Source organism: Nerophis ophidion, linkage group LG02, assembly GCF_033978795.1.
Source record: "Nerophis ophidion isolate RoL-2023_Sa linkage group LG02, RoL_Noph_v1.0, whole genome shotgun sequence".
Classification (NCBI taxonomy): Eukaryota; Metazoa; Chordata; class Actinopteri; order Syngnathiformes; family Syngnathidae; genus Nerophis; species Nerophis ophidion.
In genome coordinates, this window is record NC_084612.1 from 79,120,280 (window position 1) to 79,136,857 (window position 16,578).

The 16,578-nt window shown below is 35.9% G+C and overlaps 1 protein-coding gene across 1 annotated transcript; it reads right to left on the reverse strand.

The window, feature by feature from the left end:
* Window positions 1-6,021: 6,021 nt before the first annotated feature.
* Window positions 6,022-7,087, reverse strand: LOC133535293 (MAP7 domain-containing protein 2-like). The gene is made up of 2 exons (XM_061874988.1): window positions 6,782-7,087; window positions 6,022-6,697 (listed from the first exon to the last, which is right to left on the reverse strand). Exons 1-2 carry the CDS (start codon window positions 6,844-6,846, stop codon window positions 6,259-6,261), a joined length of 504 nt encoding a protein of 167 aa, XP_061730972.1. The 5' UTR covers window positions 6,847-7,087; the 3' UTR covers window positions 6,022-6,258.
* Window positions 7,088-16,578: the final 9,491 nt, after the last annotated feature.

A 16,578-nucleotide genomic window follows, 5' to 3' on the forward strand; every position in this document is an offset into this window, starting at 1 on the left:
AGCCGATCAATACATCGGCACAGTTGGTACTTTGCAGTCCTACCCGGGACTGTCTCAACCTGAAAATGAACGAGAGAAACAACGCCAATGTTTAGACCGCCTTCCTTTCTCCCTGGAACTTATTCAAATATACATGTCAATGGAAAAAGATGGGGGGAAACTAAATATATATATATATATATATATATATATATATACATATTCATATTTGTTTAATATGGTTTCAGTTGTTGGAGAACCATGACACACATTGTTAGAACGACCACCATTAATATGTTTGTGTTTATGCTTCACTGATGAGAGTATTTGGAGAGTTTTGTCCTAATAATTTCAGTGGTCCTTGACAACATATTTGGTCCCTGCATGACTGCAAGCTAATTGATGCTAAAATGCTATTTAGGCTAGCTGTATGCACATATTGCATCGTTAAGCCTCGTTTGAGCTAACTTGCCTGTTAGAATAAATATCATCATAACTATATGCTTAAGGGCCGTTACTATAAAGTATTGTCAATTTGGCTTTGTTCTGTATTTGTGCAGGCTAGCAATCTGAGAGATTGCTAGCCTTTCTTTTCCATGAGTGTTCTGTTCAGATACCACCTGCTGACTGCCAGGGCCAAACTTTGTGTTCTGGGACCAGCACAAGAAGAGACTGGGCGATAGCACCAAGTGTCAACATATTTGCAATTTTTACATGATCATATCTTGTCGAGTCCACTCCCCCCTTTTCCCTTAGTCACAATGATGTAATAGTGATTTCCTTAATAAATACAGGAGGCACGCGGGCTGTGCTTTACAACGTTGTTTGGATCTGTAACTAGAGTCAAGCCCAAAACACGTCTCTCCTTAACCCTGTGTCTGCTTGGTTCCTTGCTTCTTGTCTGATTAATAAATGTCACCAGTGTTTGAACCTCCTCTACTTATGTCCTCCGTGTATTTAATTGATGTTCGCACGTCTCATGACACATTATCTGTATGAAATATTGGCTGCATTTCTCATAGTTGTTTGTGTGCCATATTGTTCCGGACCATTGCAAACGTTACCCAGCTTAGACTTAGACAGACGTTATTGAGCCATAAGGGAAATTGTTTTTGCAAATTTTGCCAGCGATTGTAATAAATCCATTAAAAGAAGACAGCTTGCTGTTTCCTTTACCTTGGATACACACATCTAACCTTTGACCTTTCTAAGACACTCATTACCTGGAGTTATCTCACCTTCGGAGAAGTTTTACTAACGATTTACAATTTTGTAAAAATGCATAGAAGAAATATTATATTTCAACAATTCAAATCAACACACAGTCATTTTGATAGTAGGCTAATATAGCTAATATAGACACTTACATCATTATAACACTTATATAAGACTTTTAAAGTTGTTTTGATAGTAGGCTAATATAGACACTTACATCATGTGTTGTCTTCATTATAACACTTATATAAGACTTTTAAAGTTGTTTTGATAGTAGGCTAATATAGACACTTACATCATGTGTTGTCTTCATTATAACACTTATATAAGACTTTTAAAGTTGTTTTGATAGTAGGCTAATATAGACACTTACATCATGTGTTGTCTTCATTATAACACTTATATAGGACTTTTAAAGTCTTTTTGATTGTAGGCTAATATAACTAATATAGACACTTGCATCATGTGTTGTCTTCATTATAACACTTATATGAGACTTGTAAAGTCATTTTGATAGTAGGCTAATATAGCTAATATAGACACTTACATCATGTGTTGTCTTCATTATAACACTTATATAGGACTTTTAAAGTATTTTTGATAGTAGGCTAATATAACTAATATAGACACTTACATCATGTGTTGTCTTCATTATAACACTTATATAAGACTTTTAAAGTTGTTTTGATAGTAGGCTAATATAGACACTTACATCATGTGTTGTCTTCATTATAACACTTATATAGGACTTTTAAAGTATTTTTGATAGTAGGCTAATATAACTAATATAGACACTTACATCATGTGTTGTCTTCATTATAACACTTATGTAGGACTTTTAAAGTCTTTTTGATAGTAGGCTAATATAACTAATATAGACACTTACATCATGTGTTGTCTTCATTATAACACTTATATGAGACTTGTAAAGTCATTTTGATAGTAGGCTAATATAGCTAATATAGACACTTACATCATGTGTTGTCTTCATTATAACACGTATATAGGACTTTTAAAGTCTTTTTGATAGTAGGCTAATATAGCTAATATAGACACTTACATCATGTGTTGTCTTCATTATAACACTTATATGAGACTTGTAAAGTCATTTTGATAGTAGGCTAATATAACTAATATAGACACTTACATCATGTGTTGTCTTCATTATAACACTTATATAAGACTTTTAGGGCTTCACGGTGGCAGAGGGGTTAGTGCGTCTGCCTCACAATACGAAGGTCCTGCAGTCCTGGGTTCAAATCCAGGCTCGGGATCTTTCTGTGTGGAGTTTGCATGTTCTCCCCGTGAATGCGTGGGTTCCCTCCGGGTACTCCGGCTTCCTCCCACTTCCAAAGACATGCACCTGGGGATAGGTTGATTGGCAACACTAAATTGGCCCTAGTGTGTGAATGTGAGTGTGAATGTTGTCTGTCTATCTGTGTTGGCCCTGCGATGAGGTGGCGACTTGTCCAGGGTGTACCCTGCCTTCCGCCCGATTGTAGCTGAGATAGGCGCCAGCGCCCCCCGCAACCCCGAAAGGGAATAAGCGGAAGAAAATGGATGGATGGATGGATAAGACTTTTAAAGTCATTTTGATAGTAGGCTAATATAACTAATATAGACACTTACATCATGTGTTGTCTTCATTATAACACTTATATAAGACTTTTAAAGTCATTTTGATAGTAGGCTAATATAGCTAATATAGACACTTCCATCGTTAAAAGACTTTAAATGTTTTGTGGCTCCAGACAGATGAGTTTTTTGTACTTTTGGTCCAATATGGCTCTTTCATCCTTTTGGGTTGCCGACACGTGGCTGAGGTGGTGCCTTGCTCACCACTTGGGTGGCGGGCAGCGTCGCTGAGGCGTGAACTTGCATGGTGTGGCAGCAGTGGCCATTGTGGACATGTCCCAGGTGCTCGGTGACGACACAAGTCATCAGGGTTGGGACTCGTGTAGAAATAAATCTGCTCTGAATGCGGGCTGAAGTGCGAGCATCCGTGATAATGCATCCATCCCACGTCACCTTTTTTGTTTTTAGCACACGTGCAGTTGGATGCGCTCGCCAGGTGCCTAAGGAGTGCAATCTGCTGACGCCGACTGTCCCCCGGTGACCTTGTCAGGCCGCCAGGGGGGGGGGGGGGGCGCTGTGATTGACGGGACGCACTCCTCAGACAGCAGCTGTCTCCCCGCCGCTGAAGCCAAATGATGTCTCCTTGGGACGGGGACAGGACACGTCCCGCTGCATTTTGTCAGCGTGGGGGGGGGGGGCTCGCCACACCAGCAGTTTGGAATTGTGAACTTGAAGCACACTCCTTACATTTCAGCAAGCATTCTTTTCACACTACTTAAAGCAGCTGTGTTCAAACTCCGACCCGTGGGCCAAGTGAGGACTGCCGACGTCTTCAAACTGGCCTGTGAAACGCAGTGGTGGGACCAAGTCATTGTTTTGCAAGTCATAAGTAAGTCCAAAGGAGGGCGGAGTTGGGCAAACTGCAAAGTCTCTCCGAGTGCGAGTGGAGGCGGTTGCCATGGTGATGTGAGCGGGAGGTGTGACCTTGACGACACGTATTCCTTCCCACTTCCCCATTTTCGCACCTTTGAACTTCCTGTTCCCCTTCTGGCTCGCAGGGGACGTGTCAGAGTGTCACACACACACACACACACACACACACACACAGATTTCAAGGTTGCGTGAATTGAAAAGTGTAAATGAGTGAAATGTGTGTGTAAGTGTTGTGGAGTCACATGACCTTGTGAGCCTGGTGGGACGCTGCCAGCAAAGCTGCTCCTGCTGTTCAAGTCTCCTTCAAAACACACTGAATGCTACAACGAAGGCCTCAAGTCAACTCAACGCCTGTTGTCCTCTACATCGTCGCCGGCTGTGTGCTCTAAAAAAAGCAAAACATTCTCTAATAATAAGCAAAACATGATATTTGTGGCTGTGGGCAACCTTCTTGCAGTGGCGGCCCGTGCGTTTCCCACCTAGGCCTTCAGTGATGTGCGACTTCAGTGATGACCTCCAAATAGCATCATTGATGTCACCATGTGACCATTGCTGGAGAAATACTATACAGAAACACATTTACGCACTACTGGGCATTGATACACATCAACAGTGTACAAATGGGTTCTTTTCTGCCGCATTTAAAAATCAATAAACCCGCATCAGCAATTAAAACATATTTTGTGTGATACTGTCAAAATTAAAATGGTAAAAAAAAATGTTTTAAAAGTAAAAAATAGAGAACTAAAATATTTCAACTCACAGTTTGTAGCAGCCATTTGACGCCGTATAAGCCAGTGGTGCCGCTCAGAGTCGGTTGGAGTGGAAGTGGCGGGAAGACCACTTCATCGCCGGGACATCTGGGCCAGCTTGCGGGGTTGCCAGACATCATCTCACAAGATGCTTTTCCTCTTTAAATATCCTTCTTGAAAATGGCCTCGCACAAATATAGGGCGGGGCAGTATAGCTCGGTTGGTAGAGCGGCCGTGCCAGCAACTTGAGGGTTGCAGGTTCAATCCCCTTTTCTGCCGTCCTAGTCACTGCCGTTGTGTCCTTGGGCAAGACACTTTACCCACCTGCTCCCAGTGCCACCCACACTGGTTTAAAAATAAATAGATAAAATCTCACTTATAATCTCTGCCACCTCATCAACGTTCTGTTCTCTTTCTTTGTGGGTTATAAAAGTGCAGCTAATGGTCTGGAAAAAACTGCAAATAAACGGTATGAGTTCTGACTTGTACTCAAATTGGACTTGTAGAAAAGGGGACTCGTTTGAAAGCCCAACACCGAGGTGAGTTTCATGCCAGAGACCAAGCAAAGGTGGACTAGAGGCCTTCACGGTCCACAGGTGAATAAAGCCTAACTCACTGGGGAGCATCAGTGCCAATCAATCATCCCAGGTGACGTCCCCAACGTCACACGGGAGACGACGGAAGGCAAAGGCTGACATTTCCCGACCAAGGCTGAGACTTAATAATGTGTCGGCGCTGCGGGACATCTTGCAGACTCTTCTCATCTTCCCTCCTCGCTCTCGCTGGACCAGATATTAGCTGACATTTAGCCACCTGCTCGCTGCACTTTGGCACAGGAGGACCTGGTGTTGGTTCAGGTGCAGGAGAATAGATGTCTGAGCTCCAGGCAGAAGAAGACTGAGGACACTGGTGCAGGACCACACTGCCCCCATGTGGCGGCCCCAAGACTGTGCTTTTCCCCCTTCAATCAATGACGCAATACTATTGTTCTCTTACTATTATTAATTTTTGGGGGATAGTTCAATTAATTGATCGATGACACGTGTGTATTTAACGCAAATGTTTCAGGGGTTACATTTTCTGAAAGCCGAGGAGCAAGACAAGACCTCTGTGCCGCCCTCCATATGTAGGAATTTCTTGGTGATACCATAACAACTTTCCTTGATCAAACACGTCTTCTTATCCATTTCTCACTGGCGCTCATGCAGGAACAGGATGTGTTCTCCTGCCTGCTTCTTTGTCTTAACTTTACTGTTGCATTCTTCTCCACATCTAAACTAACAGTAAAGTCCTATACCATTACTGCTACTGCTTGCCAAATATAAATAAAACTAGTTCAGACGTGAGCAGCTGGCTAAAAATCGATGTCCAGAATTAGATTAGATTAGATAGTACTTTATTTATTCCAGAATTGTGTCCATGTTTAACCAAAATGTTTATTATCATAAAGAGTATATGGATTTAACACACCAATTGAATTCAAAATAATGACATACAAATAGAGCAATAATATCAAAACAAACCCTTTTTCTTCGGTTCTCATGTTTGTTTGTTTTTTGTAATAATGCAGTTATTGTCCTCCATACCTTCTCATAGCGGTCATATCTTTGTTACAGGTATTTCGATTATGCTCGATTTGGTTTACAAACAAACTTTTCTTGCTCTATCAAGAAAAGTTTCCCGTATTCTTCCAAGGATCCAACTTCTTCTTGGTGCCGAAGCATCCACAACTGCAACGATATCTCCTGGTCTGAAACATCTTTTTTCATTTGTCCACTCATCAATTTACCTTTTCCAAAAAAGGTCAGCGATATATTGACTCTGCCGCTATCTTCTCCTGCTGTACGGATCCTTTTTTTTTTTCTTTCTGCTTCCAAACTTTTTCTCTTTCTAACCTTTCTTTCTCAACAGCCTTTTCTCCTTCCCGTTCCAAAGCCTTTAGTCTTGCTTTTTCCATTTCTCTCTCTTTCTTCTCTTGTTGCTGCTGGAAAAGTGCTTGCTCCAAGGCTCTTTGCCTTTCCAGCTCTAGAGCTCTTTGTCTGACCAGAGCTTGCTCTCGCTCTTCCTGCTCTTTGGCCAAAGTTCTTCTCTCCTGCCTCTCCTTCTCCAAAGCATATTTTTTTCTGCAACTGCAAAGCTTTTTCTTGTTCCTCATTTTCAATGTGGAAGCCTTGAGCCCACTCACAGGACTTTGGGCTGAATGTGTTCCGCCAATGCTCCGGTTGATAAGCCGTTCCTCCAACCTGTCAACGATTGTGCGGTTAACAGTAACTGTGGGGCTTCCATTATGTGTGTCATTGCCTTGCAATCACCCATTAATTACGCACCCCAAAAGGGTTCTGACTGTATTGGGTCTGTCTCCGTGGCTGTTAATCTCCTCCCATGGTTCCATTAGCTTGGAGGCGTTGGTACCAATTACAGGTCCACTTTGGCAGTTATTCGAGGGATTTTGATGCCTTTGAGGTAAGGCCACTTATGGAGCTCTGCTTCACAGATCAGATTGTTAGTACACACAGGCATCTGCTTTTGAGGGAATGCTCAAACAACTTACTGCCAGTAAGATCAGAGATTAAGTAAGTACCTACCTACCTGTAAGTACCTATCTATCTACCTACCTACCTAGCTTATCAACAGGTTTATTGACCGTAAAAAGGGTCAAACTGAAAACACACTAGCAGAAAGAATACTTACATTAAATACATACAAAGTGTTCATTAGGGACGGCGTGGCGCAGTGGAAGAGTGGCCGTGCGCAACCCGAGGGTCCCTGGTTCAAATCCCACCTGGTACCAACCTCGTCACATCCGTTGTGTCCTGAGCAAGACACTTCACCCTTGCTCCTGATGGGTGCTGGTTGGCGCCTTGCATGGCAGCTCCCTCCATCAGTGTGTGAATGTGGAAGTAGTGTCAAAGCGCTTTGAGTACCTTGAAGGTAGAAAAGCGCTATACAAGTACAACCCATTTATCATTTACACAAACAAACATACAACAACAACAAATGCATTATGCTGTGCAAGAAATCTGCGTTCAAAAGACTCCGGCTTATTAGTGATTCCTAGAGCTCAAAAAAAGTCTGCGGGCTATAGAGCGTTTTCCGTTCGGGCTCCAGTACTCTGGAATGCCCTCCCGGTAACAGTTCGAGATGCTACCTCAGTAGAAGCATTTAAGTCTCATCTTAAAACTCATCTGTATACTCTAGCCTTTAAATAGACCTCCTTTTTAGACCAGTTGATCTGCCGCTTCTTTTCTTTCTCCTATGTCCCCCCCTCCCTTGTGGAGGGGGTCCGGTCCGATGACCATGGATGAAGTACTGACTGTCCAGAGTCGAAACCCAGGATGGACCGCTCGTCGGGACCCAGGATGGACCGCTCGCCTGTATCGGTTGGGGACATCTCTACGCTGCTGATCCGCTTGAGATGGTTTCCTGTGGACGGGACTCTCACTGCTGTCTTGGAGCCACTATGGATTGAACTTTCACAGTATCATGTTAGACCCGCTCGACATCCATTGCTTTCGGTCCCCTAGAGGGGGGGGGTTGCCCACATCTGAGGTCCTCTCCAAGGTTTCTCATAGTCAGCATTGTCACTGGCGTCCCACTGGATGTGAATTCTCCCTGCCCACTGGGTGTGAGTTTTCCTTGCCCTTTTGTGGGTTCTTCCGAGGATGTTGTAGTCGTAATGATTTGTGCAGTCCTTTGAGACATTTGTGATTTGGGGCTATATAAATAAACATTGATTGATTGATTGATTGAATGAACTTAAATGGATAAAGAAACACCACAAAATATGTATTTTAAGCACTCCAACACTCTAGCAAACTAGCTTACTATGCTAACATTCACTTCACAGTATGACATGACAAAAATTAGCATGACTGACTTTTGGCCATAAAACGTCCCAAACTACATCACAGCCAACAAATGATACACCACAATCAAATATCTACATGCTACTCAACGATACACACCGATGATACTTTGATTGGCGAGAGATTTGAGAAGATGAAAACGTTTGCAAACGTCACCGAACTAGCTTTAACGAGACCCGAAAGGAACTCCAAACATGGGCATTATTGTGTACACTAAGCAATGCTGCCCCCTGCTGTCTAAAGGAGGAAGTACACCTCACTGTTAAATTCCAAAGTGAACTTAAAAAACATATATTCTTAATAGAATACAATATAAAATAGAATATATATTTATTGTCATTGTACATTGTATAACTAAATTGTATGCAAACTAATTTAGTGCAAAAATCATACATAAAAACATAAGAACATAGATAAATAAATACAAATACATAAAAATACCAAGCATAGAGCTCACATGCACAGTCATTATTATCATCCTGTGTTCAGCAACACTATTGCTCTCGGGTAAAAAGTGTTTTTAAAACGGTTTGTCTGGCATTTTATTGTCCTGTATCTCCTGCCTGAGGGCATCACTTCAAAAAGTTTATGTCCAGGGTGAGATGGGTCCTTTATGATGTTTTGGGCCTTTTTGAGGCACCTGGCACTGTACACTTCATGGAGGGAGGGGAGAGAGCAGCCAGTCATCTTCATGGAAGTTTTTATGACATTCCTCTCTGCCACCGTGCAGCTGGCGTACCACACACACATGCAGTATGTTAGCACACTCTCTATTTACACATTCAACCTCTTCCTTCCTTTATTAGATGTATTGTGTTTATGACAGCAAGGTCATATTAGCAAATATGTCATGAATGAAGGACAACACAAGCACTCTTCAAAGATCATTCAAATAAGAAGAGCGCCCTCTAAGGTTTTATTCAACGGATATCGATCTTTATTTTTCATTTTTGGCCTTTGGCATATTGTTTGAGTTTGAGTTTGAGTTTGAGTTTGAGTTTATTTCAAACATGCAAGCATACAACATAATACATCACAATTTCCAGTTTCTCTTTATTGTGAAAATAATAATGATATAATTCATACATTAGAATATATTACACTTATTTTTTGTCACCTGTAATAAAACTTGAGTTAAAAATGTTCATTTTATCATAGAGGCAGTAGACCCTCCTACTATTATTATTATTATTATTATTATTATTATTATTGTTGTTGTTTTAGTTGTTCTTAACATTATAATTATTTAAACTATTATTATTATTATAATTATTACAATTTTTTATTGCAGTTCGGTTTTTTTTTACTCTAAGCCATGACCCCGGCAGGGAAAAACGGTAGAAAATGGATGGATAGATGATAATTGTTATTTGTATTATTATTGGAAGTTGCTTTAGAAATATGTATAACAAACATGCACAAACATATGCAAAACTTTTTGGCCATAGACATATTGTAAAAAAAACTATCATTATTATTATTGTTTTTATTATTATAACATATATAATTTATATATACATAATTTATAATTATACAATATATTATTATAATAAATATACATATTCTGTTTTTGTTGTATACATTTTATTACAATTATTATTATTATCATTACCATTAATATTATTGGTGATGTTTTTTTCAATTATTATTAATTATCTTTCTAGTAAAAAGCTGTGCGATTTCAAATTTGAAGTATGAAAATATGTTCGCAAAAATATTTACAAAAATGTTTTTTGGCCCTTTGCATATTGTAAAAAAAAAAAAGGATTATTGTTTTATAGTTCTGTTATTATTACTATTACTATCATTATTATTAGTGGCCTCAATATTATAATCATCATTATTATAACTATTAATAATATTGTTGTTTTTTGTTATCATATTATTATGTTATAATTATTAGAATTATCATGATGATTATGATTTTGAATATTATTAATAATCTTTCAGATTTTGAGTTTTTGAAAAAAAAACATATCAGCATTAAAGCATACACGACTTTCTGGACAAAGTATTATTGTAAAATGTTTATTTCTTGGTGAAGTTTAAAAGCATGCATGAATGTGCTGCAAGTGTTGTAGTTGATCAACTCCACCAGTAGATGGCGGCCTTGCTAAACAAAGAGCAGGAATGACGACTTTTGACAAATCAAACTGCAAAAATGGATCTAAAAGGACGCATTTATTTTTTCTTCTGTGATACAAACTTGAATTATTTTGTTTTAATCACATAGTTGTATTGATTTGTCACCAACATAATATTTATTCGTTGTGATAGGGAGGAACTAGTTTCAATAAACAGTATTAGTGTCCACTTATTGCCGCTAGGGGGCGTGCTAGATCACCTTATTAAAGCGCCCTTAAAAGTTGCAGCAAAACATTGCAAACTCGATATCATTTTATATCATCTTATTTCATCTTGTATCATCTTATATCATCTTGTATCATCTTATATCATCTTATATCATCTTGTATCATCTTATATCATCTTGTATCATCTTATATCATCTTGTATCATCTTATGTCATCTTATATCATCTTATATCATCTTATATCATCTTGTATCATCTTATATCATCTTGTATCATCTTATATCATCTTATATCATCTTATATCATTTTATATCGTCTTATATAATCTTATATCATCTTGTATCATCTTATATCATCTTGTATCATCTTGTATCATCTTATATCATCTTATATCATCTTATATCATCTTATATCATCTTGTATCATCTTATATCATCTTGTATCATCTTATATCATCTTATATCATCTTATGTCATCTTATATCATCTTATATCATCTTATATCATCTTGTATCATCTTATATCATCTTGTATCATCTTGTGTCATCTTATATCATCTTATATCATCTTATATCATCTTGTATCATCTTATATCATCTTGTATCATCTTATATCATCTTGTATCATCTTATATCATCTTGTATCATCTTATGTCATCTTATATCATCTTATATCATCTTATATCATCTTGTATCATCTTATATCATCATGTATCATCTTGTGTCATCTTATATCATCTTATATCATTTATATCATCTTGTATCATCTTATATCATCTTGTATCATCTTATATCATCTTATATCATCTTGTATCATCTTATATCATCTTATATCATCTTATATCATCTTGTATCATCTTATATCATCTTATATCATCTTGTATCATCTTATATCATCTTATATCATCTTATATCATCTTGTATCATCTTGTATCATCTTATATCATCTTATATCATCTTATATCATCTTATATCATCTTGTATCATCTTATATCATCTTGTATCATCTTATATCATCTTATATCATCTTGTATCATCTTATATCATCTTATATCATCTTATATCATCTTGTATCATCTTATATCATCTTATATCATCTTATATCATCTTATATAATCTTATATCATCTTGTATCATCTTATATCATCTTATATCATCTTATATCATCTTGTATCATCTTATATCATCTTGTATCATCTTATATCATCTTGTATCATCTTATGTCATCTTATATCATCTTATATCATCTTATATCATCTTGTATCATCTTATATCATCTTGTATCATCTTGTGTCATCTTATATCATCTTATATCATCTTATATCATCTTGTATCATCTTATATCATCTTGTATCATCTTATATCATCTTATATCATCTTGTATCATCTTATATCATCTTATATTATCTTATATCATTTTATATCGTCTTATATAATCTTATATCATCTTGTATCATCTTATATCATCTTATATCATCTTATATCATCTTGTATCATCTTATATCATATATCAAGATGATACAAGATGATATAAGATAATATAAGAAGATTCTTATATTATCTTATATCATCTTGTATCATCTTGTATCATCTTGTATCATCTTATATCATCTTGTATCATCTTGTGTCATCTTATATCATCTTATATCATCTTATATCATCTTTTATCATCTTATATCATCTTGTATCATCTTATATCATCTTATATCATCTTGTATCATCTTATATCATCTTATATCATCTTATATCATCTTATATCATCTTGTATCATCTTATATCATCTTATATCATCTTGTATCATCTTATATCATCTTGTATCATCTTATATCATCTTATATCATCTTGTATCATCTTATATCATCTTATATCATCTTGTATCATCCTATATCATCTTGTATCATCTTATATCATCTTGTATCATCTTATATCATCTTATATCATCTTGTATCATCTTATATCATCTTATATCATCTTATATCATCTTATATCATCTTGTATCATCTTATATCATCTTATATCATCTTATATCATCTTGTATCATCTTATATCATATATCAAGATGATACAAGATGATATAAGATAATATAAGAAGATTCTTATATTATCTTATATCATCTTGTATCATCTTGTATCATCTTGTATCATCTTATATCGTCTTGTATCATCTTATATCATCTTATATCGTCTTGTATCATCTTATATCGTCTTATATCATCTTGTATCATCTTGTATCATCTTGTATCATCTTATATCGTCTTGTATCATCTTATATCATCTTATATCGTCTTGTATCATCTTGTATCATCTTGTATCATCTTATATCATCTTATATCATCTTATATCATCTTATATCGTCTTGTATCATCTTATATCGTCTTATATCAAAGCATCATACGATGTTGTCTGGTAGATTGCTGGTAAAGATAAAGAATCCTACTTTTCTAGAGCAGATGCTGGAAGGCCAAGATGTTCCAAAACAAGTGATGCCTTCTTCAAGTCATCACACCAAATGGAAAAACAAACGACCAAAACAAGTCTCTAAAAGGACTCTAAAAGACTCGCTGCTCACTGAAAATGTTCTTGCTGCTTGATTACTTTTCCAACAGCAGAGAAAACACAAGCCTGTCATTTAGTCATCTTTTATTCCCGAGGGAACATCAGTTATTTGTTCATTTATTCATCTTTTATTCCCGAGGGAACATCAGTTATTTGTTCATTTATTCATCTTTTCTTCCCGAGGGAACATCAGTTATTTGTTCATTTATTCATCTTTTATTCCCGAGGGAACTTTTGTTATTTGTTCATTTATTCATCTTTTCTACTGGAGGGAACATTAGTTATTTGTTCATTTATTCATCTTTTCTTCCCGAGGGAACATCAGTTATTTGTTCATTTATTCATCTTTTATTCCCGAGGGAACATCAGTTATTTGTTTATTTATTCATCTTTTCTTCCCGAGGGAACATCAGTTATTTGTTTATTTATTCATCTTTTCTTCCCGAGGGAACATCAGTTATTTGTTTATTTATTCATCTTTTCTTCCCGAGGGAACATCTGTTATTTGTTCATTTATTCATCTTTTATTCCTGAGGGAACATTTGTTATTTGTTCATTTATTCATCTTTTCTTCTGGAGGGAACATCAGTTATTTGTTCATTTATTCATCTTTTATTCCCAAGGGAACATTTGTTATTAGTTATTTTATTCGTCTTTTCTTCCCGAGGGAACATCAGTTATTTGTTTATTTATTCATCTTTTATTCCCGAGGGAACATTAGTTATTTGTTTATTTATTCATCTTTTATTCCTTAGGGAACATCAGTTATTTGTTCATTTATTCATCTTTCCTTCTGGAGGGAACATCAGTTATTTATTCATGTATTCATCTTTTCTTCCGGAGGGAACATTAGTTATTTATTTATTGATTCATCTTTTCTTCTGGAGGGAACATCAGTTATTTGTTCATTTATTCATCTTTCCTTCTGGAGGGAACATCAGTTATTTATTCATGTATTCATCTTTTCTTCCTGAGGGAACATTAGTTATTTATTCATTGATTCATCTTTTCTTCTGGAGGGAACATCAGTTATTTGTTCATTTATTCATCTTTTCTTCTGGAGGGAACATTAGTTATTTGTTCATTTATTCATCTTTTCTTCCCGAGGGAACATCAGTTATTTGTTCATTTATTCATCTTTTATTCCCAAGGCAACATTAGTTATTTGTTCATTTATTCATCTTTTATTCCCGAGGGAACATCAGTTATTTGTTCATTTATTCATCTTTTATTCCCGAGGGAACATCAGTTATTTGTTCATTTATTCATCTTTTCTTCCCGAGGGAACATTAGCTATTTGTTTATTTATTCATCTTTTATTCCCGAGGGAACTTTAGTTATTTGTTTATTTATTCATCTTTTATTCCAGAGGGAACATTAGTTATTTGTTCATTTATTCATCTTTTATTCCCGAGGGAACTTTTGTTATTTGTTCATTTATTCATCTTTTCTACTGGGGGGAACATTAGTTATTTGTTCATTTATTCATCTTTTCTTCCCGAGGGAACATCAGTTATTTGTTCATTTATTCATCTTTTATTCCCAAGGGAACATTAGTTATTTGTTCATTTATTCATCTTTTATTCCCGAGGGAACATCAGTTATTTGTTCATTTATTCATCTTTTATTCCCGAGGGAACATCAGTTATTTGTTCATTTATTCATCTTTTCTTCCCGAGGGAACATTAGCTATTTGTTTATTTATTCATCTTTTATTCCCGAGGGAACATCAGTTATTTGTTCATTTATTCATCTTTTCTTCCCGAGGGAACATCAGTTATTTGTTCATTTATTCATCTTTTATTCCCGAGGGAACATCAGTTATTTGTTCATTTATTCATCTTTTATTCCCTAGGGAACATCAGTTATTTGTTCATTTATTCATCTTTTATTCCCGAGGGAACATCAGTTATTTGTTCATTTATTCATCTTTTCTACTGGAGGGAACATTAGTTATTTGTTCATTTATTCATCTTTTCTTCCCGAGGGAACATCAGTTATTTGTTCATTTATTCATCTTTTATTCCCGAGGGAACATTAGTTATTTGTTCATTTATTCATCTTTTATTCCCGAGGGAACTTTTGTTATTTGTTCATTTATTCATCTTTTCTACTGGGGGGAACATTAGTTATTTGTTCATTTATTCATCTTTTATTCCCGAGGGAACATCAGTTATTTGTTCATTTATTCATCTTTTATTCCCGAGGGAACATCAGTTATTTGTTCATTTATTCATCTTTTCTTCCCGAGGGAACATCAGTTATTTGTTCATTTATTCATCTTTTATTCCCGAGGGAACATTAGTTATTTGTTTATTTATTCATCTTTTATTCCTTAGGGAACATCAGTTATTTGTTCATTTATTCATCTTTCCTTCTGGAGGGAACATCAGTTATTTATTCATGTATTCATCTTTTCTTCCTGAGGGAACATTAGTTATTTATTCATTGATTCATCTTTTCTTCTGGAGGGAACATCAGTTATTTGTTCATTTATTCATCTTTTCTTCTGGAGGGAACATTAGTTATTTGTTCATTTATTCATCTTTTCTTCCCGAGGGAACATCAGTTATTTGTTCATTTATTCATCTTTTATTCCCAAGGCAACATTAGTTATTTGTTCATTTATTCATCTTTTATTCCCGAGGGAACATCAGTTATTTGTTCATTTATTCATCTTTTATTCCCGAGGGAACATCAGTTATTTGTTCATTTATTCATCTTTTCTTCCCGAGGGAACATTAGCTATTTGTTTATTTATTCATCTTTTATTCCCGAGGGAACATTAGTTATTTGTTCATTTATTCATCTTTTATTCCTGAGGGAACATTTGTTATTTGTTCATTTATTCATCTTTTCTTCTGGAGGGAACATCAGTTATTTGTTCATTTATTCATCTTTTATTCCCAAGGGAACATTTGTTATTAGTTATTTTATTCATCTTTTCTTCCCGAGGGAACATCAGTTATTTGTTTATTTATTCATCTTTTCTTCCCGAGGGAACATCAGTTATTTGTTCATTTATTCATCTTTTATTCCCGTGGGAACATCAGTTATTTGTTTATTTATTCATCTTTTATTCCCGAGGAAAATGTAGTTATTTGTTTATTTATTCATCTTTTATTCCTGAGGGAACATCAGTTATTTGTTCATTTATTCATCTTTCCTTCTGGAGGGAACATCAGTTATTTATTCATGTATTCATCTTTTCTTCCGGAGGGAACATTAGTTATTTATTCATTGATTCATCTTTTCTTCTGGAGGGAACATCAGTTATTTGTTCATTTATTCATCTTTTCTTCTGGAGGGAACATCAGTTATTTATTCATGTATTCATCTTTTCTTCCGGAGGGAACATTAGTTATTTATTCATTGATTCATCTTTTCTTCTGG

What these genes read in the sequence shown, in the direction of transcription:
- LOC133535293 (XM_061874988.1), bottom strand. Translation starts at nt 6,846, where the DNA reads ATGGAACCATGGGAGGAGATTAACAGCCACGGAGACAGACCCAATACA. An exon ending in ACAGTCAGAACCCTTTTGGG is followed by an intron (nt 6,698 to 6,781) that starts GTGCGTAATTAA and finishes AATCGTTGACAG; the next exon opens with GTTGGAGGAACGGCTTATCA.